Raw genomic sequence first — 26,532 nt, 5'->3', positions numbered from 1 at the left:
CCCGCCGGCGTGGCTCAGTGGTTGAGCGACGACCTATGAACCAAGAGGTCCCGATTCGATTCCCGGTCAGGGCACATGCCCAGGTTGCGGGCTCGATCCCCAGTGTGAGGCATGCAGGGGGCAGCCAATCAGTGATTCTCTCTTATCATTGATGTGTCTATCCTCTCTCTCCCGCACCCTCTCCCTTCCTCTCTGAAATCAATAAAAATGTATTTTAAGAAAAGAAAAAGGAAGTTATATTATATTCTCAGAAAATGCTTCACAATCCAGGGAGAAAAACTAAAGTACAGCGAATGAAAAACGGTTAAAATACATCCAGTGTGACCCCAGGTCTAACGCGTCTGGTGGGCATGTGACATGGCCGTCTCTTGATGAAAACAGAAAATGATGGAGGAGTTTGCTGAGCGGAGGAACCACAAAAGCTTTTCTTTTTCCCTTTTCTACACGTGTGTTTACGCCCCATAATTATAACGAGGGGAAACAACGCCTTTAACAGAAAGACTTCAATCCTGCTCTAGGGACAGCAAAGCGCCAGGAAGGCAGGCAGCTGCTCCGACTCCCCACCCGCTCTCCGGGCAGCGAGCTGTCGGGATGAAGAGCCACACATCTTGTTTCTCTACAGGCTCATCAGCTACTGAGTGGTCTGCTTTACAGATAAATATGCTCCGATGAAATCCTGTTTTCCAGTAAAACCGCTCTCCTCCTCCTGGAGAGTAAGCCTGTTAAGCGTCTCTGCCAGACCCAGCCACTGTCTGGCGCACTGCAGCACTGCCAGCACCTGTGGTCAAGACGAACCCACGTGAGACATTCCACGGCCACGGGAACGAGGCAACCAGGGCAGCGTTTGGATATGCAGATCAAGTCTGCAGTTGCACAAGAAATGTACCCCAAACTGCCCTCCTTCACCTGACGGCCAGACCAGCATTAGGCTTGCGGGGGGTATGACGCGTACGTGGGAACCCACCAGCTGGAAAGAGCTGGAAGGGAGCGGCGTCTTCAGAAGCAGGACCAGCTCTGCGATCACAGGCCCCCCGAGAACCAGCCACGGCTACAGCGAGGGAGGGGCCAGCGGGGAAAAGGAAGAGAGCACGGGGCGGGGCAGGGGGGGGGGGGCGCTGCCGAGGTTCAGGGGAACGTGCCATGATCACACTCTCCTCGGGCCTGGAGAGGGCACAGACTCTGTGGCCTTTCTAACCTAGATGCCTAGATGCCTGGGCTGGGTCGGAGAGGGCAGGCTGTGGGGAAGGACTGGCGAGACCCCTGTTCGTGTTCTGACCAGTGGCGTGCGAGGCAGCGTTGCTGTGCGGGTTCCAAGCCCAGGCCTCGGGAGACGGCACCTTCCACTCCCGGTTCTTGGACGACCTAACCGAGGAGCCCAGCTCCTGTGCCACGAGGAAGTCCAAGCAGCCGTGCAGAGGTTCGCAGGGAAAGGAACCAAGAACCCTGACCAGCAGCCCGGCTACGCTCCCTGCCGACAGGGAGCTGGCACGTTTACTGACAGAACACTGAATGGAGCAATCGGCGCCTGAGCCATCCCGGAGCGAGGCCGCCAGCCCCGAGGAGCCGCTCCAGCGAGGGCCATGGAGGCAGAGGTAAGAGTCCTGGATGAGCCCTCAATTCCTGGCCACAAAATGTGAGCAAAACAAACTGGTTGTTTTAAACCACTAACCTTTTGTGTCTGAACACACCAATAGGTAGTCAGAACTCTACTAGTATGTGTATGCACAAATCTAAATGCAATACAGATATAAAACTACCTTAACCAAGTATAGATTTGTTTTTATTGGCTAGCATTTTAAAAATATTTTTATTGATTTCAGACAGAAAGGGAAAGGTAGAGAGAGAAACATCAATGATGAGAATCATCCACCGGCTGCCTCCTGCACGCTCCCTCCTGGGGATGGAGCCCACAACCTGGGCATGTGCCCTGACCGGGAATTGAACCGTGACCTCCTGGTTCATGGGTCGATGCAACCACTAAGCCACACCAGCCGGGCCTAAGTATAGATCTTAAAATATTTTCCGTTTATTTTCAAGCCACACCTCTAAGGAGTGAATGCTGTAGGTCAGGGATAGCTGTGAGCTAAATCTGGCCTCCGCTACCTGTTTTTGTATAGCCCAGGACTAAAAATGATGTGTTCGTTTTTGGGGGTTTTTGCATTTCCAAGTAATTAAAGAAATCAATAAGCAAAACAATAATATTTCTTGACGTGAAATCACCTTCTGCGTCCCTAAGTAACGTGTCATTGGACTGTCTGTGGGTCCTCCGCACTCACGGCAGAGCTGAAGAAGTGTAAGAGAAATCACAGGGCCCATGAAGCCTAACACAGTATCTGGCCCTGGAAGAAAAGGGGTGCTGACCTCTGCTCTCGGAGGTGCTCAGTTTGAGAGGGACACCCACGCACCCACAGGGCCACCACGCAAACTCCCTCACGATGCGGAGGAAACGACAAGGTCCCACCCCCCCAGACACAGGCTGGTGCTTCTTCACACAAGCTTCCTGCTCCGCCTGACTCCCACCGCACCGGCCAATCCTCTCCCACTGCCACAGGGTCTCAGACCCCGCGTTCCGGAACTGCTTCCCCAGAGGAGAGGGGGCCAGGCTGAAGTTTGGGTACTAAGTGACCAGATACATTAGTAAACGTAGAAGACTAAATTAGAGCAAAACTCCTATATTATTCGTACTTTATCTTCTTTTTAGTGGCGACACCCTCAAAATGGGAGTAAGGCCCGGCTGGCGTGGCTCCGGGGTTGAGCGTCAACCTATGAACCAGGAGGTCACGGTTCAATTCCCAGTCAGGGCACAGGCCCGGGTTGTGGACTCGATCCCCAGTGTGGGGCGTGCGGGAGGCAGCCGGTCCATGATTCTCTCTCATCATGGATGTTTCTCTCTCTCTCCCTCCCCCTTGCTCTCTGAAGTCAATAAAAATGTATTTGTTAAAAACAGGAGTAAGAAGGAAGGTTTAGGATGCTATCCTCAGATTATGGGGACCCTCTGGTGAACATCCGTTGACTGTTCCCCTCTTAAGGGACAATAAGTAGGTTCTGGAAAAACTGAGCTCAGAATCGCTAGAGCACAGAACTGAAACACCAAAACCTAAAACTGCAATGGCAGACGATCACTGCTTCCTCATTTACTCTCACACCCGTCTCACCTTGATGACTTCTCCATCAGAAGCAATGACATCTGTAGGAATGGTCACTCGAAACAAGCGCCCGACGACAGCCGTGCCGTCAGGAATGCCAGCCACCGTGGGGACCGCCTCCGGGAGGTCTGACAGCACCGAGTGCATGGACGCCTCCAGCTGGTTCTCCCAGCCCCTGGCGGCCTCCGACGGTTCACTCGGCCAGTGGGACTGAGTCATGGCCACGCAGAGCAGGAGGAGCAAGGCCCGCCCCCCGCCGGGGAGCAGCAGCGCAAGGCCCACAGGCATCCTCATGCAGGGCGAGTCTGCGCAAGCCGGCCTCACGATGAAAGGAGTCAGTGACGTGGTCCCGGAGCCGGGTCCTCACCCCCTGCACGCCTGCTCCATGCCAGAGCACTCAGAGCCTGAAAAAGAAGAAGAGCCGTCTCAGACTTCAGCGATCCCCCTGGTTTCAAAGTTGTGCACAGGCAGTTACTACCCCATAACTGTTCTCCCAGAAATATCTATCCTGAGCTGGATCAAGTCTCATCCTGCGCTGTCCGTACGGGCCCCAGCCACAGGTGGCAACTGAGCACTGGAAATGTGGCTTGCCCTGTAAATGTTAAGTGCACACTGAATTTTTAAAAGTTCACATAAAAAAGAAACGTGGCTCAGTGGATTGAGCATTGGCCTGCAGACTGAAGGGTCCCGGGTTCGATTCCGGTCAAGGGCACATGCCCAGGTTGCGGGCTCGATCCTCAGTGTGGGGCATGCAGAAGGCAGCCAATCAATGATTCCCTCTCATCATTGATGTTTCTATCTTTCTCTCCCTCTCCCTTCCTCTCTGAAATCAATCAATCAATAAATAAAAAGAAATGTAAAATATCTCATTAATACTTTTTAAATATTCATTACATATTGAAACAATGTTTTGGAGATAAATATATCAAGTAATAAATATTAATAAACTAGAGGCCTGGTGCATGGATTCATGCACTGGTGGGGTCCCTCGGCCTGGCCTGCACCCTCTCCCAATCTGGGACCCTTCGGGGGATATCAGATAGCCGGTTTCAGCCAGAGCCCCGCAGGCCTGATGCAGACAGGCACGAAATTCGTGCACGGGGGGGGGGGGGGGGGGGGGGGGGTAGGAGTTGGTTCCCTTAGCCCAGCCTGCACCCTCTCTAATCAGGGACCCCTTGGGGGATGTCCGACTGCCAGTTTAGGCCCAATCCCTGTGGCAGTCAGACATCCTTCTCGCAATCTGGGACTGCTGGCTCCTAACCTGCCTGCCTGCCTGATTCCTGATTGCCCCTAACCCCTTTGCCTGCCTGATCGCCCCTAACTGCCCTCCTCTGCCAACCTGATCTCGCCCCCAACTGCCCCTGCTGGCCTGATCTCGCCCCCAACTGCCCTTCCCTGCCCGCCTGATTGCCCCTAACTGCCTCTGCCTTGGCCCCCACCACCATGGCTTTGTCCAGAAGGAAGTCGGACGTCCGGAAGATGGCCAGTCGACCCGGTCTAATTAGCACATTAACCTTTTATTAGTATAGATAGATTATATAGGATAGGATTGCTTAAATGGGGGGGTGGAGCCTTTTTCAGCAGGAGGAGATGCTCTTGGCAGACAAAAATACATAATCCCTACATCTGGACTGATAGCCAGCCATATGCACTATACTGCCAAACTGGTCATTAAAAAATTGAACCGCTTTCTTACACCTTACACCAAACAGCTGTTGCCCTGAAAATCCTCCTCAGCCCCCACCTTAGGTTCTGCCTTCGCAGTTCACCCAGATTTGGTTCCGATTGGTCAGTTTCTATGCCAGTCAGTGTCAAAAGCTCCGCCTCTTAGGCAGCCATTGGCTCCTCACAGTTCACCCAGATTTGGTTCTGACTGGTCAGTTTCTATGCCAGTCAGCATCTCTGGGCCTATCTCCAGGCCTGATCAGAGAGGCGGGGCTGATCAGCAGCCCCGGCGGCTGCTGGCGAGGCCCGGAGAGAAAGAGAGGCAAGGGCTGATCAACAGCTGCCTCGGAGGCTGTGGATCAGACCCTGCTTCTCTCTCCCGGCCTGATCCGCAGCCCCCTTGGCAGTCAGTGCTGGGTCGCCGCACCTGCAGCTGTAGCAGTCAGTGCTGAGTCGCCACGGCAACCCAGCACTGACTGCGGGACTGACTTCCGGTGTCGTCCATTTGGTCATTTTGGACATTAAGGACCCTGGCTCTTTATATACATAGATGGTAAATAAAGAAACATATTACATTAAATATATTATTAAAGTTAAATCCACTTCTTATTTCTATTCATATTTTGGACCTATGTGGCTCAGGTTATATTTCTGTTGGGAAGTGCTGCTCTAGACCTAACTCCTAATACCGGAGTCACGAAGACACAATCAGACAAATCCAGAATGTGGGACCTTCTACAAGACATCTGGCTTGGCTTGTCCAAATGCTGACACCCCTACACATCAGGGGACTGTTCTAGATTTAGAGACCACAACCAGGTGCAGTGCATGCATCTTGACTAGATCCTGGATTTACTTCAAAAACAAAAACACACACACAAGTCTAGCTCACAAAGGGGGAACTGGGGAACTTTGCATGTGGGTTGGAGATAAGATGTACTGTTAATTTTCCTGGGTGAGGTGATGGTGGTGTGTCCCTGTAAGAGATGGTTCTCCATTTCAAAGTACTTAGGAATAAAATATCAAAAATCTCCATAACTCACTTTGCAATGGCCCAAGGGAAAAAAATGTTTGTGTGTATAGGGATAAAGCAATGTAGTAAATATAACAATTACTAAGTCTTTAAAAATATTTTTGAAAAGACTAAAAAAGCCAAGTATTTGCACAGAGACACGCAACCAATGCTCACTCCTCACACCCCACGCACTAATCACAGGACTCACTTACTCAGCGTGTATGTGCAGCCTCAGTGCCAGTGAACAACCCCACTGGCTCTCCTGCCCCCGCACCGCAACACGACCAGAACCCGCACACGGTTCCCTCCCCCCAGGCCGGCTCCTCAGACCGGCAGCCACAGATGCATTGTGGGACCTGCCGGTGCACACAGGTGACACAGCCATCAGGAACACGTTCCCGTTCTACAAAAGGAGTAAGCCCCGCCCTGAGCCACGCTGTCAAGGGACCACGTGATACATTTTTGACCTGGGTAATGCAAAAGTAAATAAACTGCCACTGAAATCGGCAGTTTACGCTAAAGTTAATGCAAATCCAAGCCAATTCCAATAGGATTTTTTTTGCTATTGATTTTGTTATTCTGTTTTTGAACTAAAATTCATGAAACAGAGCCAAACCCCAAGAAAGTAAAACAATTTTGGAGGTTGGGCGTCCTATCATACCAAAGACTTACCCTAAAGCTACTGTATTTAAGGCAGGGTCTCACGGAGAGCATCCAGTTGGCTGCGCACCCAGAGAGAGCGCCCCAAACCAGCTGTTCAAGGCACCGGAACAAGTGGCCATCTATGCAAAAAGCAAATACAACTGGGCTCCTCCCTCACTTTCCCATCACAAACGTGACAAATCCCAGGTGGATGATACACACAAATGTGAAAAGCAGAATTTAAAAAAATTTTAGGCCCAGCCAGTATTGCTCAGTGGTTGAGCGTCAACCTATGAACCAGAAGGCCACAGTTCGATTCCCGGTCAGGGCACATGTCCAGGTTGCAGGCTTGATCCCCAGTAGGGGGCATACAGGAGGCAGCCAATCAATTATTCTCTCTCACCATTGATGTTTCTCTCTTTCCCTTCCTCTCGGAAGTCAATAAAAATATATTTTTTAAGTTTTTAAAAAATATAGCTGAATGTCAGGATAAGGAAGGATTTCATTTAAAAAGGCATCAAAAACACAAAACATGGAAGAAAAAGACACTGGACTTCCACTTCCAGGAAAATGGAGTAGACACATTTTCCCTGGCTTCCCCACCGAAAACTCCTACACGTTACCTGTAAATTAAACAAGAGGGCAGGGCAGCGAGGGACCCTGGGCTTCCCTCTTGACTCAGACGTCCCAGAACCAGAGCTGAAGAAGCTGGCAACCCAGAAATGCCAACGGAGGAGGCAGAAAGGTCCCAACCAAAGTTGGCTCTCTGGCTAAAGGCAGGCGGGGCAGCCTAGCAAGACACAAAGCACTTGGACAATAGCAGCTCTATTCTGGCCAGACACCACAGGAAGCCACGGGGCGCCACTCCCACGCGGGGACCTAGGCTTCCACCCTCATGAGGCTGACAAGGCTCCGAATACCCCGAGGCAACGTCGGAGAAGGCCAAGCTCGGACCTCCATCCCCACTGGCCAGCAACAGTGCGCGGCCCTCGCCCTCCTCCCCCCACCTCCCACCCCACCCCTCAGAGCGAAGAAAATCACCAGAGAGAGAGAAGGGCATCGTGATGACAAAAGGGCCAACCCACCAAGAAGAACCCTAGATGGATATGCACCAACAGCAGGGTATAAACCACGTAAAGTAAAAACTGGTAGAACTGAAAGAGAAGGATTTAAAACCCCCAATCCTAACTGGAAACTTCAATACCATCCTCTCAACAACTGACAGAACTAGAAAGAAAATCAGCAAGGACACAGAGAACTCCAAAGTGCCACCGGTCAGCATCTCCCAGGCCTTCAGACAGCTCTCCACCTGCCAGCCGGTCCCCCGTTCTTTCCCAGAGTTGGTGGAACACGGACCCAGACAGACCACAGCTAGAGCCACGAAGGAACCTCGACACAGTCAAAGACTTGAAATAGCACTGAATGTGTTCCCCAACCACAGGAGTCAAATCAGAAATCACCGACTAAAGGAAAACATCCGAAAACTAGACAACACACGTAAATAATCCTGGGTCAGAGAGCAAGTTCAAGGGCATTACCCTGAGTACAGATAAAACCAGGCTTGTTTCAGAACACAACTAACGCCGAGCTCACCAGTAGAGGTGAACTGACAGCACCGAGTCCGCGGGAGAGAAGGGAGTCTCAAACCAGTGGCCGCTCCCCCCGCAAGAGTCAGAGGGAAAGGAGGAGGCCCTGCAGGTGCGGCCGCCGGCTGCAGCCTCGTCCTGCGCGCAGGCGGTTCCCGTCGGGGCACATCCCCGCTGCGGCTAACTCCCGCTTAGGCGCACGTGGGCGGCAGCAGATAGGTGTATGCTTCTCTCCCCCCCCCCCTCTCTAAGATCAATTTTTTAAATGTTTTTATTGATTTTAGAGAGAAAGGGAGGGACAGAGAGAAACACTGATGTTAGAGAGACACGTCGTGTGGTTGCCTCCCACACACACCCTGGTCAGGGCGGGATCAAACCTGCAATCGGGGTACGTGCCCTCGGCCAGGAACTGAACCCGCAGCCCTTCGGTTCACGGGCCAACGCTCTACCATTGTGCCATACCAACCAGGGCTAATTTAACTTCATAATAGTCTTGAAGTGACAAAATTACGGGACCAGAGAATAAAGTAGTGGTTGCCAGGAGTTAGAGGGAGTCCTCAAAAGGGAAGCGGTGAGGCTGTGACAGGGCAACGTAAGGCCCCTGTGTGATGCCTGTCCTGTGTTGGGACTGTACCAGTCACTGCCCTGGCTGTGATCTGGACCAGTTTTAAGATGTGACCATGGGCCAAGTGGGGAAAGGGCACTCAGGAGCTCTCTGTGTTATGTCTGACACGTGCATGTGAATCCACAATTATCTCAAACATTTTTTCCTAAATCTTAAAAAAAGATACTGAGTTAAAATCTTCAATATCTGTCCAATGAAGGACACCATAGAGAAAGTAAAAAGGACCAATCACAGCCTGGGAGAGCTTTGTCCATGCACATAATGGCTAAGGTTTTTCTTCTCTTTTCTGCATTTCTTTTTATATCTCCCAGTTTAGCTGCCTGTGCTTTTTATCCCTTTTATAGCTTATTTCATTGTATAGTTTTTAAAATCTTCTGTTTTAAGCTACCTTAAATTGTAACTTTAGAGTTTACTTTCTTGTTGCATAGTTTTCCTTTAATGGCCTTTTCCTTTCTCAGACTTGAAGCTCTCATTTGGTAAGTGGCTCAGCTCAACCAGCACCTGCAAGACTGGCTGGAGGGCGGTGCACTGGACTCGGCGATGTCACAGCCAGGCACACACCTCATGAGGAATGGGGAGGACACAGGGCTTTGTTTCTAGCCTCTTCCTATGTCTTTACTCTTTAGTTTGCTTCCTTTTAGATCCCACCGGTCTTTTACTTTTTCATTGATTTTCCATTTTAACATTCTCAGCTCATTTGAAAACAGTAACAGTGTGAGACACACCCTGTCACTGAAACATAAGCTCCGTCTGCTATCTGCGGACACATGACGACACGGGATCTGTTTCATGACTCAGTGCTCCGCATTTAGCAAGCGGGCGATGTCCCAGGCACAACTCCAGCTGCTGTGCGCTGGTTTTCCATGCTTGGGGAGAAAAGATCTTTATGCAACTTGGCAAAAAGCAGCCTCTGTCTCTGATGCCGCTCTCCATGAGCAGGGGTCACGTCTACGGGGCCCGGAGCTTGGCAGGCGGCACCCACATCCCTAGGACGTCCCTCTGGAGGGCTGGACGTGCTCAGACTTGGTCACTCGGAGGAGGAGGCCCTGCAGAAACCCTCCTCCTCATCCTTCAGGGACCAAGGCCCAGAGAGGTAACACCAACCCCGGTCCCGGAACCCGCAGGCAGGACCTGGCGGAGAAGATGCTGGGGGACCAGTCAGCGCTGCGCACACCTTCCAGGGCAGCCCGGAGGCCTCAGCGGCACTCACCGCGCCCGCGGAGAGGAGCTGCCAGGCTCTCTCCGAGAACCGGGTGGTGAGACGGGCACCCGTTTCTGTGCCAGTACCCAGGGCAGTGCCGGACTCCGGTGAAATCCAACGCTGTGAAGAGGGGCCTCCCCGAGCCTCGGTGGAGCGCCGGCTCTGTGCACACGCTCAACAGCGTGGCACACGGAGTGACAATGGCACAGCTGCCAGGAAGCAGTGCCATCCCTTGTCCCAGACAGCCCACCCCAGGGTCAGGGGACACTTTGAAGTGTCAGAGCCCGCAAAGCCCGGACACATCCCGGCCCGCCCCTCCCCCTCTTCTCTCGGCAAAAACCGCACACCTGCCCCAAGTACCCCACCTATCCGTCCCCGGGCCAGGCGTGCCTCCAGCACCAGCGCCTCCACAGAGCGCCGGCCTGGGTAGAGGAAGATGGCTCCGGAGGGACTGCCCAGCCATGAAAGAGCCCTCGGCTCTGGGAGCCCAGGCCTGAGGCTCACTGCAGGGAAGCACCCTCCCCAGAGGAGCCAGAGCGAGTGGGGAGCCGCAATCCCCTGCACCCGCCGTGCCCATGCCTCCTCTCACCGCCTCCTCCGCGCTGGCTCTCGGGGGATGGGCAGGAGTAAACGATCCCGTCGTCAGCAGTGGCTAAAAGGTGATGCCCTTTGTAACCCAAAACAGAGACTGTCCCGGAGGCGGGTGCTGAAAGCACAACTGGAGAAGCAAAGCTTACAGTGACCGGCGCGGCCCAGGCATCAGAGCAGGACAGCGTCCTGTCACCAACCCTCAGCCCTCGCTGTGACTGCAGCACGGGCCCATGAGGGGCGCAGGCCTGGCAGCCCACTCTCCAGGCGGCCTTGGCCCCGGGAACCACAACCATCTCGGAATCCCCGCCCCGGGAGCTGTGGCCAGGCTGCCTCCCGGAGCGAACGGCCCGCCCAGGAAGCAGGCCACCAATTAGTGCTTCCCACTCAACAAGCTCAAGGAACAAATGCATCCGTGGCACCAACTCAGTTCAGAGTAAACACTGTGCCCTCACAGGCACAAACCAGGAGCAGCCCTTAACTGGAACTCCCTGCTGGTTTTCACTTTCCAAGAACGAAGACAGGAGATTCAACCCATTGCTAAGCCACACCAACCGAGGCAGGCAGAGGCGGCTCACACACTCCCGGGATTTGTCATGGTAATTCAAACATTTAAGGTAAATGGAATTTCCTTCTTAAGGAAACTAGGATAATAAAATTTCACGTCCCTGTTTTAAATGGTTTGGAGAAAGTCAAAAGCAAAATCTTAACTGAAACAACCACTTTAGGTTGCATCTAGCAAAAAGGCTTTGCCCAGACACTCCGGAGTTCAATGTTAAATGTCAGTCTAACTCGAAAACAGACATTCTGGAGGGCTAAGCAGCTTCAAACCGCTCAGCCTGCGGGCCACAGGGTGTGCTCAGCGCAATGGGAACAACACTGTGAGGTCGCCGTTCATTTGGGGCCCAAAGCTGAAGGACAGGCAGCCTCTCTCCTCGGCGTCAGAGGCAGGAGTTGAGCCTAGTCACCGACAAAGACTCAAGGTGTCGCCCCAAAGTCACTCGCAGCTCAGGAGACTCCCTGACACGAGGCAAGTTCCTCCCGGTCTGGACGCTGTGGGAACATCAGCAGAGGTGGGGGCAGCCCCGCCAACACCATCAGGAGCCGAGCCACCCACCACGGAGGCACTGAGGACAGAAAAGGGCAGGCTGAGGCCCAGGCCCAGGCCTCACTGTCCACCTGGCTGCCAGGGCCAGCTGGGCAGGGCGTGAGGGTGGAGGAAGGAGTGTGTGCAAGAGGTGGGCGGCAGACTCAGCAGATCCAAGTGGGAATGAATTACCACCTCTGCGCACCCATGTGGCATCGGAGAACCCAATTAAAGCAAATTACAATTCCTCAGGGCGGCCCCGTGATGAACACTGCGGAGCACACTGACCAACTACCGACTCCCGGGCTGGCGTGACGCTTCCCCTGCGATGCACACGCGATTCCATACGCAATCTCCACGCACGACTCAATCATAAAGCACACGAGACACACACCCAGCAGTTCTGTGTTCTACACAGGCGTTCGCTCTCCGAGTAGGTGCGCACAGGGAACTGCAAGTTGCCTTCTGACTCCCCAGACTTCCTGGCTACCCAGCCACCTCCCATCTCAGTACAAGGTAGGGTGGCCTACACTGTGCGGGCAGGTGGTGTCTGTCCTGGTCGAGGGCAGGGAGCGGGGAGAGGGGGAAAGGAGGGGGTGGTCTGGTCCAACATCTCAGGCAGCACCTGCTCTGCTGCTCCCCCCGCCCCCCTAAGTGCCTAGCACAGAGCAAAGTGCAGGGAAAGGAAGGTTCCCACTAAATCCAAGAGCTGCTCACCAAGCACAAAAGCAATGCTCACCTACTTCACACTTGGAAGTTAAAAGCTAAGCTTTCTGACATATTTTTCATTCTACGACAAAGACTCGAAGTAAGTGCTGTAGCTCAAAACCAATACGCTCGTCTGACTTCAATGGGTTAAGCTTAGGAAAGTGCGCTGGCTGCTGGCCTTCCTGGCCTAATTGCTGATCAGACTCGAACCCGGGGAGAGGAATGGCAGGGGGGCCCCAGCCCACCAGCTCCCTCCTCGGGTGCGGGTACTGCAGCCCTGGCCCCGTAGCAGCCTCACATGCAGGCCTCAGGAGCCAAACGGGGTGTCAGCCCTGGGGGGGACTGCGAGGTCCCGCATCTTCACCGTAAAGCACTGAGCGTTTTTTTTAGGCAAAAACTTCAACCGTCAGTGTCTAAAGCTGTGACCAGATCTTGGCCTCATTCTTGTTTGGAGCCACATTCTTAAGATTCAGCCACCAAGAACATTTCAACCATCCTAGCAATGTGCAGATCAACACGCCTTGTTTTAAAAGGACAAGACACAACTAGCATTCACTCCCTTTGCTCAGCCTTTTTTGTTAGCAGAATTCCTTCCCTCCCACATAGGACTCTGTCTAATCGGCCCTTCTACTGACCTCAGCTTTGCCACAGCTACAGTCTAAACACTCACACACTTCCCCGGCAGGTCTTAGAGGGGTGCTGCCAAAGGCCGGAGCCGCCCTGGCCGGGAGCTCAGCTGGTCAGAGCATCATCCTGACACGCCAAGGTTGCAGGTTCGATCCCCGATCAGGCCAATGAATACATAAATGAATACATAAATAAGTGGAACAAGAAATTGATGTTTCTTTCTCTCCAACAAATAAAAAATCCAAAGGCTGGAGCAAAACAGCCAGAGATGGCTTTGCTGACTTCTGGAGCCTGCCTGCAGCCAGGGCCCCCTACCAGGCGATAGAGCAGCGGGCAAGGCCAACGCGGAGCCGCAGACATGCCCCCGTGCCCGCCTCAGGCCTGTCCCAGGGAACTGGCAAAGGCAAAGCTCCGGGCCAGATCCTGTCAATCCCACGACCTGGCCTCTCCCGGCAGGACGCCGGCTGCTCATCCCAGCACAGACTTAGAGGATCGTGTCCAGTGCCGGCACCTGCACCCCAAGGAAGACAGAGAAAGCCCAGTGCTTTCCTCCCCCTCACGCCCCGAGGGGTCCCCCGCTGTCCGCTGTCCACCAGTGACTCCACTGCAGGGTTAACGCAACTGAAGACCTTGGAGGCGCCCTTGGCCTCCCCGCCCACGCCTTTACCGCCCCTTCTGCGGGCTTGGATCTTTCCCTCAGCACAAAGGGGAAAGTGGGTTTCCATTCAGAAGTAATTACTTGGAAATTAATTCCTGCGTTTAGAGTCCAAGGATTAAATAGTAAAAGCCAGAGGGGTAAGGAAAGGACATGTGCAAAGATCTTTCCTCTTCATAAAGGGTGCAGCTGTAAGTGACATATCCCAGCACTGGGGAGGGAGCAACTGCGAAGTCCTTTCCGGGCGGGAGGAACCGTTTCCTTCACCAAACAGAGCTGGCGTCTGATTTCCAAGCCGGGCGCCTGGCAGGCACAGAGGGCTCCCACCGCCCGCCGCCCGGTGGGCAGCACCGCCGGCCCACAGCCGAGTGCTTCAGATGCTTGGTCTTCCTCTCCCCGAACCTTCCGCTGGCTGCTGCACATCACACTGCCTTCCAGTCTCTGTGCAACCCGTCTGTGCTGGGCGGTAACTACTTACAGGACCTCATTTGTCCATAAAAATTTGTTTTCTCATTGAAGAAAGTTGGCCAATGAATCTTAAAAGTTCTGTGGGCTTTAGGCCTAATCAAGAGTCAGGAGCCTCCACTTTGCACTTTCTCACACGGAGACAGAGAGGACACTGTGAGGAAGCGGGGGTCACCAACCGGCCCCTCGCAGGGCCTGGGGGATGGCCACTGCCGACCCCTCGGAACTCTCTGGTCAGTGAGAGGAAAAGAACACGGAGGCCGCGGGGTCCAGGCAGAGACGAGTGAGTCCCGCAGCCGGAGCTGTGAGCCCACCTGCTTGGACTAGGCCGCCCGGAGAGCTCGGCTGACAGCACAGGGCGGCCTGTCCCAGACGGTCCCTCCACCTAGTGCCCCTCGATAAGACTCCCGTGTGGGGAAGCAGGAGATGCAGAGACAAGACCATCAGGGCAGCACCAACAGCGACCGAACCCTTACCAGCTGTTCACCCAGGGCAGCGGGACGGCCTGGCTGGGCCATTCCCGCCCTGGCTGAAAAAATGGCCGCAAAAGCGGTAGTCCTGACTCACGCTCTGTAGATCCCACGGTCGGATCCCTTCCGGGGTCGGCCGACTAGGACCATCCAGGTGGGTTCCCACCTACCAACCGGCCTCGGAACTGGAGGGAGCAGGGGAGCCAGGGCTCCTGGAGGTGCTTCTCACCCCGAGGAGCAAGAGCCCCCGGCCTGTCAGCCTTGGGCCGTTACGGAGGGAAACGCAGGCTTCTGTGGGACAAAATAGTTAAAACACAGCCAATACCAGTTGCCAGTAGTATTACCTGGAGAGCTAGAAGTTTTTTGTTGATTTTATATACATATATGTGGGGGGTTTTTATTTCAGAGAGGAAGGAAGAGGGAGAGAGAGAAACATCAGTGATGAGAGAGAATCATTGATCAGCTGCGTCCTGCACGCCCCCACTGGGGATCGAGCCCAGGTGGGCGTGTGCCCTGACCAGGAATCGCACCGTGACCTCCTGGTTCATAGGCCACCGCTCAGCCATTAAGCCACGCCAGCCGGGCTGTTTTGTTTTGTTTTTTAATCAAGCTTTCTTTATGAATTCATGATCTACAGATGCCTCACACAGCCACTCAAACTCTCTGCCTGCAGAAGGGCGAAGCAGCAGGAAGTCACATGGCAGCCCTGACACCAGAGTTTCCGCTTCTCACACCACAGGGTCATGCCGCTGCGAACTTCAGCAGCAGCTCCCAGGACTGCAGGTTCTGGAGACAATTCTAAGCTCGTTCTAAGAAGGCGAACTGAAAGTTTGCAAATCTGTTTTTCAAAATACTTGCCATGCATCGGGAGATCTCGGCTATCTTCTGCTTTTATAGACGAACTAAGTATTCAATCTGACACTGACTACGGGTCCGAGGAAGGGACCAGGCCTCCCACAGGGCCGCACGCACCCGTCTGGTCCTGGGTGCTTCCCCGAGGCTCATGTTCTGGCTGGGTGACCCCACAGCGCCAAGCGCAGCGCCAAGCGCAGCGCCGGGCCCCAGGCCGCTCAGCCGTTATGCATGGCTCTTGCGATGGGCCCGACACAGCAGGCTTTAAAGAAACATTTCCGAAACATTCCGAAGGAGACTGAGCATGTTCTGACCCCATCTGCCCCTCCACAGGAAAGCAGCGTCCTGCCCAACAGAACCCGAAGTGGGGCTGCCTTCTGGGTAGAGGACAGGCAGGAGGTCAGCCGCCATCAGAGGTCCCAGCACTCCAGCGAGCAGAGGACAGCAGGTGCAACCGGCAATGCCGGGCTTTTAGGCCCACAGGGTTCATTCTCTTTCAGCCCGTTAGTGTGGCTCCGCGGGTGAACGCTGTTCCATGCACCGCAAGGTTGCCAGTTCGATTGCTAGTCAGGGCACTTGCCCAGGTTGCGGGAGCAATCCCCAATAGGGGTAGGTGTGAAGGCAGCCGATTGATGTTTTTCTCTCTCTCCCTGCCTCTCTCTCTAAAACCAATAAAAACATATATTTAAAAAGTATATATTTTAAAAAGAATAGAAAAAATTACTTTATAAATCTAAGTTTGTTTTCAGAAACCTTGTTTTCTAGGTAAATATGGAATAAAATAATATCAGCTACAACAATGATCAGCAGCAATGAACACAGATAACTTGGGCAAATGGCAAAATAAATGAAACCCAATGTTTGTTTCGTTCTTTGGGGAAAGACACTGGATAAATATCACAGAACACCTGTCTGCTTCTGCAGTATTTGCTTTGCTTTTTCCATAAGCACCGAGCTCGAACAAAGAAACACATTTCTCTGTAACTCCAACTCCATTCCATTCGTGTTTCAATCTCTTCACAAATGAAAAACACCATCGAGATGAAGAAGCTTGCTGTTATTTAGAGAATTAAAGTCTCAAGAAACATGAGCTTCCTTGATTTTCAATAAAAACTTGCCCCGCGAGACGGGGTGTCCCCCGGGCTGGAACAGGCCCCAACTCACGGGCGGACTCAGGCTGGCTCAGGGCAGGCAGCAGCCTCCTCTCCTGAGGCGCCCCCTCCCCGCTCCGCTCCCCGGCAGGCCCCGCCTCGGCCACGCATCCCCTCCCGTCTCCCCGGCAGGCCCCGCCTCGCCACGCATCCCCTCCCGTCTCCCCGCAGGCCCCGCCTCGGCCACGCATCCCCTCCCGTCTCCCCGGCAGGCCCCGCCTCGGCCACGCATCCCCTCCCGTCTCCCCGCAGGCCCCGCCTCGGCCACGCATCCCCTCCCGTCTCCCCGGCAGGCCCCGCCTCGGCCACGCATCCCCTCCCGTCTCCCCGCAGGCCCCGCCTCGGCCACGCATCCCCTCCCGTCTCCCCGCAGGCCCCGCCTCGGCCACGCATCCCCTCCCGTCTCCCCGCAGGCCCCGCCTCGGCCACGCATCCGCGGCGCGTGCTCCTGAACACAGAGCCACGGGGGCTGCACAGCCCGCGTCCACTTACTCACTCACTCACTCACTCACTCACTCACGCGGCAGCCCGGCCAGCCGCCCTGGAACAGCTGCTCAACAACTCTGGTTGTGAATCGACACAAATCGACGTTTCTCCTCAAATGGCCCCACGTCCAAACCCGCTCCTTCCCTTTCTTTGCACCTCCAACCCCGCCGGCCCGGCCCAGGCTCAGGAAGAGGGCAGCAGGAGGCACCGCCTCCGGCGCCCGGCCACCCAGGCCGCCCACGCGTGCTTCACCATGAAGAGTGACACGGTGTCGATCCGAACTCGTCTAAACAAACCCATGAGCGAGGACTGGACGGAGGAGGAGCTCTCCTCAGAGTAAGGAAGGAAGACAGGACTGAGGCCCTGGCATCACGGGTGCTGACAGCGAGGGCCAGCGCCGGAGGAGGACCAGGCTCTCACACAGCCCAAAGGGCCTCAGTTGTTTTCCAATAAAGGGAGGGGAGCACAGCTGTGAGGCAGGGGGAGGAGGGGAGCACAGCTGTGAGGCAGGGGGAGGAGGGGAGCACAGCTGTGAGGCAGGGGGAGGAGGGGGAGCCATGCAGCAGCGAACACGGCCGGGCCCCGCAGCCAGAGCTGCTCAGCAGGACGAACCAGTCTCCGCCTGCTCGGACGGGCTATCGAAGATGCTGCCGACAACGAGGAGGTCTGAACGCGGACTCCAGGTTCAAGTTCTCCTGCTGGTGGACGCGCTGTGGTTCTGTGAGAGAATGTGCTTATTCTTGGGAAACACACCATTAAGTATTCAGCAATGAGGGGCATGATGGGTGCCGATGGCTCGGAAATGGCTCGGGCGCACAGAGAGAAGAGAATGGCGAGGCAAACAAGGCGAAAAGCAACCAACGCTGACTCAAGGCAGGTGTTGAGGGGTTCCTTTCATTACACTTGCAATTATTCTGTAAGTTTGAAGTTGTATCAAAACTTAAAAGTTACAAAACATATGCCGTGTAAAATGGAAAGAAAACAGTGGTAAGGAAAAGGAGTGGGGCGTGGCCCACCGCCCCTCTCAGGCCTCAGGTCTCCCCGCAGAGCTGTGAGGCAGGGGGAGGAGGGGAGCACAGCTGTGAGGCAGGGGGAGGAGGGGAGCAGAGCTGTGAGATGGGGGGGAGGGGGGAGCACAGCTGTGAGATAGGGGGAGGAGGAGGAGGAGGAGGAGGAGCAGAGATGTGAGGTAGGGGGAGGAGGAGGAGGAGGAGGAGCAGAGATGTGAGGCGGGGGGAGGAGGGGAGCAGAGCTGTGAACCCCGGCAGTGGGGAAGCCTGCCCCCACTGACCACTCGCCCAGCACCCCCCAGACTGCATGATTCAAACACACAGCCCACCAGGACCCCAAGCCCTCAGGTTTATGAGGGGAAATGAGGGTATTTAAAAGCATTTTCCTCTAGAAACAGCACAAACACAAAATATACAAAAAAGGACTTTGTTTTTAGAAGTGCCTGGGTTACAAAGGAAGAAAACGTCAAACCCTGGGCCTGGAATGACCACGCTGGGCTGTGTGCTGAGATTAAAAATAGTTCCGTCTTCCCTTCCCAGGAGCCTCCCCGAGGGGAGGGCCATCCCGCGCTCCCAGCTGCGCCCAGGCTGAAGCCGCTCCGTGTCAGGCTCACGGCCGCCAGGAAGACACACGGAAGCCTCAGCGAACACCCTCACTTCAAAGGTGCCCCCGGAAAGCATGGGTTCAGAACCAGTTCCTGAGCCCAGCACCTTGGGGCCCCGGAGCAGCAGCCTGCGTGTTCCTGCTTCCGGAGCGCTGCGCTGTAAATGCGGACAGCGGCCCAGAACAGCCCTGGCACGTGAGGGCCCAGAGCCGGGCAAGGCAGGGAGGTCCGGGGACACCTCGGACCCCTCTTCTCAGGGCAAGCCCATCCGAAGGCGATGGGCTCAGGAGAACACCAAGGGCCCGGCCGCCTGCGCACAGCCCTGCACCACATCCTCACAGCCTCAGTGCCTCAGGCAGCGGCTCAGCTGCCCAGCAAATTCTGGGGTCACCGGGGTGGGTCTGCGCACCAGGCACGCTGACAAGCTCCTGGACCCGGAGCTGAGCCCCCGCACTGACCTCCACATACCCACCCCCAGCCATCGCCCCCCACTGACCTCCACATACCCACCCCCAGCCACCGCCCCCCACTGACCTCCACATACCCACCCCCCAGCCACCGCCCCCCACTGACCTCCACATACCCACCCCCCAGCCACCGCCCCCCACTGACCTCCACATACCCACCCCCCAGCCACCGCCCCCCACTGACCTCCACATGCCACCCCCAGTATGGCAGCGAACCCCTCCCTCTCTGTAAGGCAGAATCCGCACCCAGAGCCCCAGAGCCGCAGAGCCTCCCCCTCCTCGCCAAGCCCAGGGCCTGCCGGTGCGCACAGGGCAAGACCAGCCTCCGCTAGGCCTCCCTCCCCACTCCTCCATGTCCTTCCTGCGGGCTGTGCCCTACACGGAGAAGCAGGAAGCTCCTCTAAAACACTTCCAAACCAGAGGAAATGCGTAAAACACAGTCTTCTTAGGACACAACGGGAGGCAACGGTTCCCTCCGTCCCGGTGAGGAGGGTCCTCAGCCGCCAGCAGCCTTCCTCCTAACAGAACAGCCCGTCCAGGTGGCCCCACAGGAGCCTCTAGTCCCCACCTCCCTGCCCACAGCACCGCTTCCTCCTCTCCCCTCCAGCTGCCCTAGGGGTCAACCGAGCAAACCCAGCCAAGTTCCCCCCTCAGCGCGAGCTCTTCTCCCGCCCCGCCCCGCCCCTTTCCCAGGCGCACCCTTGGAAAATGTGCACCCCAAGTCAGCGTGGCTGTGAATAACCTAGAGCTGCCTGTCAGCTCTCCCAGGGCCCCTCCTCGACAGAGAATGAAAGCTCAGTGTCTTCATCCTCAGAGGCTGGAACCCAAACTGTCCTTTCTTTTTTATCCTCACCTGAGGACATGTTTTATTGATTGGGAGGGAGAGGGGGAAACATCAATGTGAGAGAGAAACTTTAAGTGGTTCCCAATTTCTGTCTTGACGACAATTATTCCTGCTCAGAATTGGGGCGCTGATGTGGCCCTGGAGCAGGTCAGGTTCCCGGGAGGGTGCTGGCTTCAGAGCAAGGGTCAGACGGTCCATGTTAAGTTCACTCTATTAACAACAACAACAAAACCACTTAGAACTCCTCCTCCAAAGAGTTCCAACCCTCAGCGCAGCTCCCCTGCAGGTCCAGGAACAGAAGGCCCTGCCCGCTGCGGCCGGAGCGCTCTCCGGGGCTCAGTCTAATGCATCTGCTGGCTGACAGGTCAGAGTTATTGTAAGTTACCAGCCGGGAAGCCGCGTGGTCGCATGAGGCATGCGCTGCTGTTAATAGCTCAAACCGAAATCAGCGTTAAAAAAAGCACGTCCTGCCAGTCAGCTCCGTGGCCACCTTGGCGGCCGGTCCCCCTCCCACTGCCCCGGGGAGACTGAGAAACCAGCCCGGCACACCGAGGGCCTCCTCCAACGCCTGCCCGGTCAGCACAGACCTCCACCTCCACCACCACCGTCCTGTCCCCCCGCCTGCAGCCAGCGCCCCCAGGCGCCCCGCCCCGAAGCCCTCCCCGCTCCCCGCACCAACGCGCCCCAAGCTGCTTCGGAGGTAGCAGTGAGCTCATGTCAGGTCTGTTTGTCTTTAACAAAGCACTTGGTACACATAAAATAATGCATCCCGTATGTCATCATAGAGCAAATACAAAACACCCTGAACCCACCCCTCAACCTAAGGACTCTGTCCAGCCCTTACAAACGTCATACTCCAGTTCACGCCGGAAGGGGAAGGACGGCCGTAGTGACAACAGGTAACAGGACGGAGAGGTGAGGCCGGGCTAGAGCGGCTCCCGGGAGGCCTTCTGTCCCGGGTCCCTGAGGCAGAGAGCAGGGCTTCACTAAGGGCGACAGGGGTCCCGGGGGCTCAGTACCTCGGACAGGTTCCTTCCTCAGGCCAGTTCTGCTGCTGAGGGTCCTCAGGGGCTTCCCCTACCTGGAGAATATTCTAGCATTTCACATTTTTCAAGGAGTCCTATAGTTGACTAAGGCCCAAATGATTTTTTTCTCATCTTTACTGAGATTAGCTGAAGGCCAAAATAAATTTAAAAACAAGAATTTAAAGTCCTGTCTCTCATTCACACACGCTGCGGAGCCCTCCACTTCCCAGAGGATTCAGAGCACAGGAACGCTCCTGGGCCACGCGCTCCCGGCCCGCTCGGGGCGCAGGCCTGCCCCTCCAGATCCGGCCACCGGTCCCGGAGAGCGAGCTCAGGCCGCCACGGGGCCCACAGAACGCACCCAAGCCGTGCCGCCACCAGGCACACGGAGCAGGAGCCGCCCTCCAGCAGCCCAGCGTGAGGAGTGGCTGCGGCCCGGCTGGACCCCCGCACCGCGACCACAGCGGAGAGGCCCCCGCGGCCTGACGCTGAAGCAGGCTGTGCCACAATGGGCCCCATTCTCCCGGGACTCATGGCAGGAGGGAGGCAGGCCAGGACATTCCTTCACCCCTCCCACGGCGGGAAAGGGCACAGGCCTGCGGCAGCGGCGGCGTGAGCAGCCATTTTCCTCCCCAGCTGCGGAATCAAAGGGAGCCCCTCCAACACAGCCGGGAGCCCCGGGTGCCAGCCGCTCACCCAGGCGGTTCAGCGGCCTGCGCAGGAGTCTCCTCCGGTCAGGATGCCGGCCAGGAGAACATCTCGGGGCTCTGAGGGGCCGGGGGCACCACAGGCCCCAGCTCAGGGCAGCACTGCGAGCAGAACAAGGGCTTTTCCCGCTGAGGGTCCCCGGCGCTGTTTAAGCTCCTCTAGGACGGGGAAAGCACACCTCACACCGGCCGCCAGTGGCCTAAGGCCGTGCTGCTGGCCCTTCTGACAACACCGTGGTCTCTCCAGGTAAGCAGGAGCAACAGCTGGCGGCACAAACCCAGAGGAGAGCAAGTCAGGAACCCTCCGTTATCTATTTGTGACTCTAATGAATTCTATTTTTAGACCTTTAATAAAGAGCTTCTTTTCCAGTCTCCTCCGACCAAACGTCTCCACTCAGGCAACTCAGTCTCAGCAACACGGCTCACAGCCTCCACACACACGACGCTCACTGCCCTGCCGAGGGGCTCAGCTGGCTGTCGTCCCGGGCACCAAAGGGTCACCGGTTACATTCCCAGGTTTCAGGTTGGATCCCCACCAAAGTGTGTGCAGGAGGCAGCCGATTCTCTCTCTCAAATCAATAAAAACCTAAGAAAAGAACAGAGAAACGTCCGGCACTTACTGAGACACGCTTAACAAACAGGCGGAGCCAAGTTCTCTGCACGGCCCATTGGCCACAGGACCCGCATCCCGCCCGCTCCAGGCCCCTCCTGAGCCAGGTCTCCGGATTCAAAGGTGCAGCAAGCGAGGCTCCCTGAGGCAGGCAGAGCCACGGCCAGGACGGCCGACCAGCGGGGCAGGAGGACGCACGGCACGTACAGGGATGCGGCGCCCGACTCATCCCGTAGTAAACAAGGCTCGGAAATGGATGGCGTCCCAGGTTCTGCTTAAGAGCCAGCAAAGAGGAAACACGATTTGGAATTCCATTGCTGACTATATCATTTTTCTTAAAAAAAAAAAGGGGGGGGGGCTAGAGAACCAACCCAGCCCTAAAGAAGGAGTGAGCTAACTAAGAGGCATTTGTGTCAGCGAGGACAGAGCTGGCCCCTCTGCCACGGACGGCGCTGGGAGCCCCAGCAACCCCAGCTCTCCCCCAGAAAGCCTAAGGGCGATGCCCGCAGAGCAGGGCGCTAAAGCAGACATGCCCGACCCCTGCAAAAGCAAACACCTCCCAATTCCACCAGCTCTCAGAAAGGACTCCGCCAGAGGTGCTCCCTGTTGGTAGACCCCCATACTCCACCCACAGAAACTCCACACCCACAGAAACTACAAGCAAACGTCAAAACAGAGGGCCACGCTGGGCGCTGGACACTGTCCTCTGAATATGACACATCCTCCTCCTCCTCCTCCTCCTCGAGTTCCCGCCCCTCAACGGGCACCTGCGCCTGTACCCAGGGCACCAAGGGCTGTGACTGCCTCAGGGCCACCACCCCCCCCCCCGCCCCGATGGCTGGGAACGGAGGGGCCACCCCCCCCCGCCCCGATGGCTGGGAACGGAGGGGCCACGCCCCCCCGCGCCCCCCCCCATGGCTGGGAACGGAGCCTGGGCCTCTATGTGGCTATAAAAATCGCACACCCGTGCAAGTCACAGAAAAGGGACTAGGAAAACGTACACGGTGCTTCGGAGGAACCATCGATACAAACCTGCGTGGCTTGACATTAGAGGGTGCGCTCCTGCAAAGGTACGTCACGTATCACTTTTTCAGAAGCTTTGCATTTAACATCATGTGATAAGAAAAAGATTCCGGAAACTTCACGCACAAAGATGTGAACTGCAGCCTTACCCATTGTAACCACAGTTAGAGACACCCACCATCTAAGAACTGGGGACAGGTTAACCACAAAAATGGGTCTTTATAGGGCAATGTTCATGCTGTAACGCTAGGAGGGAAAGCAGAATGTAAATTAAATCTGCACTCTACCCTAACCTTGGTAAAAGTGCTGCCCCAGGGCCATCTCTGGCGGACCCCAGGATCAGGGCGGCGGACCGAGGACCGAGGGATTCGGTAGAATCGAGATTTCTTTCCCTGGCATAAGCCTTTTGAACTTTTTGAGTTCGTGCCATGTGTTGGCATTTCCTATTTAAAGAATAAAATCGGGGGGGACAGGGATGTTCCCTTTTCTTCCTACTGTCCTGCATGTCTTTTTAAACATCTGTGTTATGTGATCCACCTTCCCCCACTACAGCGTTCGAGTTCCAGGGAAACCATGCTGCCAAGCACGTGGTTACTGCCACCATGGCTCTTGTGCAGAAACCTCTGCAAGCGCCTGGCCTCCCTCCCCGGGCGAGGCTGCTCCCCAAGCCCGTCCTCCCGGAGGCTCTTCCCGGAGGAGCCGCAAAGGGAGAGAGGAGCCGTCTGGTGAATGCCCACAACCCACACGGACTCGCACCACAATGCCCGGCTCCCGAGGAGGCGGCAATGCCACTCAGTCCCCTGCCCACACCGCCAGCTAGTCACCCTGCTTTGTCCCAGGGCGACAAAGGAAACGAATGTTTTCTACAGTCAGTCCAGGGCCAAAAGTTATAAACAATTTCAAAATTTTAAATTAATTACAATGTCTAAAAGCTAGGCAGTGGCATTCTCAGAAACAATCAGCTCGAGAAGGTATACATGAGAAAGCAGCACTATTAAATGCACCGTGACCTGTAGGATAAGAACGTTTCAGGCACTAAGTGACTTTTTAATATTTAGCTGATGGGTCATTAGAACCCTGCTTTTGAAATAGAAGTACAAATTAAGTCAACATACTGCTGAAGGTTCCTGCGATTTACTGCCCTCCGACAGAGAGCCCCGAGCAAACGTCGCCACTCAGACACCTCCGCTGGTGATACTGACCACCGCATCCCCTCCACCTCTCCGCCCTGACCCGGAGCAAGGCGAAGAAAACGCTTAGCTCTCCAACCTAAGAAAGAGGAAAGAAGAAACCCTATTCATTAAGGCTAAATTAAGCCCTCTGGCGGGTGTAATTTTGTAAACTACTCTAAGACCCTATTTATAGCAATTGCTGTCTGAGCAGTATTACCAATGATGGGAGAGGAGGGGGTCAGAGGCCAGGCGGTTACAGGAAAATTGCTTTAAATTCGCACCCCAAGGGGCGCTCCCTGCCTCAGGAGCCCTGCCCTTCCCCTCTTCCTCCCCCACGGGCGGGTGAGCACCTCCTAAACTCTCTGGGCCCCAGGAGACGTGCAACCAGAGGAGCATTGGGCATGGCAGCGCCTCAGGGCCCCCCTGACCTGCCCCCCCCCCCAAGCCCCGCCTGACTCTGCAGTGAGCTGCAGCAGCCCCCGGGCCCACTCCTTCCCTAACTTTCTAGAAACCAATCCTGCCCCGCCGCCCAGGCTCTCCTGTGGCTCCCTGTCCGAAGCCCCTCCTGTCTCCTGTCCCAGCTTTAACAAATGTGCTCTAAAAAACCAATACCCGAGGCATACTGGGCAGTGACCAGACTCCTCACTTGTATAGTCAAACCGCCATCCCCTTCCCCAGGCCTGGCGTGCCAACACGCGGAGAGCAGAGCAAGCCGGGGTTCAGAAGCAGCATGGCACGGGCAAAGGCACAGACAGTGCTCCTGAACGTGGAGGAGGAAGAAGCCTTCGCTCCAGCCCTGGCCTGGCAGCGCCGTGGGTTAGCGCGGCGGCGTCCCCGTACACCCAGGCTGTGTGGGTTTGATCCCGTCAGGCCACATACAAGAATCAATAAATGAAACACAAATGGGTGTTTTTCTCTTTCTCTCTCCCTTCCTCCTCTTTCTCTCCAAAATCAATAAATTTAAAACAAACAAAAAAAAGGTTCTCCCTTCCTACATAACTACAAACTCCTCCATGTGGCATCCTGGCTCCAACCCAGCCACAGAGCATACAGAAGGTGCCCGCCCCCGCCCCCCCCCCCCCCCACGCCTGGCCTCCGCTCACCTCTTCCCTCCACAGAGCTGTGACCTTCCTGCCACCACTCCTTCACCGATCAAGCCGTTAACCCTTCCTGACGCCCCGGCTCAGAAGCACTGCTCCCCTAAGTCTGCCTCGCAGCCTCGGACCGCCGCGCCGTGGCTTACTCCAGCCCGGTGCCCAGAGCGAGTGGCACAGGCCCAGAGGACCCTGACAAGCCCTCGTTTCTAAGAATGGCCCCTCCCAGCACGCGCCTGGAGCCGGGGGGGGGGGGGGGGGGGGGCGGGGGGGGGCGGGGTTCTTGATCACCTCTCCTGTATCCCCCTGGCATTCTGCCCACCACCAGAAACCTGGGCGTGGTCTTCGCCGGAGAAGCACCCATCCCGGCCATATCACCAGCTTGCTGCAACACAAACGCAGACGGGCAGAGCCAAATGCTCAAGGGCGCTCAATCCCGCCTCTGCCACGTGATGACCGTCGTATGACCTTGGGGACATTCCTTCATCTGTGACTCAGTTTCCTCAGCTAATATAAGAAATGCTCATAAGCATCAGCAATGGTGCACGTAGAGCAAACACTAGACCAGTGGTCGGCAAACTGCGGCTCGCGAGCCACATGCGGCTCTTTGGCCCCTCGAGTGTGGCTCTTCCACAAAATACCACGGCCTGGGGGAGTCTATTTTGAAGAAGTGGCGTTAGAAGTTTAAGTTTAAAAAATGTGGCTCTCAAAAGAAATGTCAATCGTTGTACCATTGATATTTGGCTCTGCTGACTGATGAGTTTGTCGACCACTGCTCTAGAGGCTACCAACTGGGGCTGATGCAGGGCCATGGCATTCCTGACCCAGAGGCAGGAATAATGGGTGTGTGTGTGTGTGTGTGTGTGTGTGTGTGTGTGTGTAAAGAATTGAACATGCTCTCCTCTGCCTCAGGATGAACACACACCTACGCACCTACTCTCACAGGTCAATACACCAGCCCTACAGGAAATGTAACCCCCAAGTTCAAGTGACTGAGAAAGTTTTT

At 55.7% G+C, this 26,532-nt stretch overlaps 1 protein-coding gene across 4 annotated transcripts in view; it reads right to left on the bottom strand.

Moving 5' to 3' along the window:
• The window catches only part of DAG1 (dystroglycan 1), a 48,866-nt gene that overhangs the window by 12,253 nt on the left and 10,081 nt on the right, over window positions 1-26,532 (bottom strand). For all 4 annotated transcript variants that reach the window (XM_079794395.1, XM_079794394.1, XM_079794393.1 and 1 more), the window contains exon 2: window positions 3,156-3,550. In XM_079794395.1, coding sequence (XP_079650521.1) covers window positions 3,156-3,440 — 285 coding nt within the window. In that variant the 5' untranslated portion in view covers window positions 3,441-3,550. The remainder of the gene's footprint in view (window positions 1-3,155; window positions 3,551-26,532) is intronic.

This window comes from Cnephaeus nilssonii, assembly GCF_951640355.1.
Source record: "Cnephaeus nilssonii genome assembly, chromosome: 17".
Taxonomy (NCBI): domain Eukaryota; kingdom Metazoa; phylum Chordata; class Mammalia; order Chiroptera; family Vespertilionidae; genus Cnephaeus; species Cnephaeus nilssonii.
This window is presented reverse-complemented; position numbering and strand designations above follow the sequence as displayed.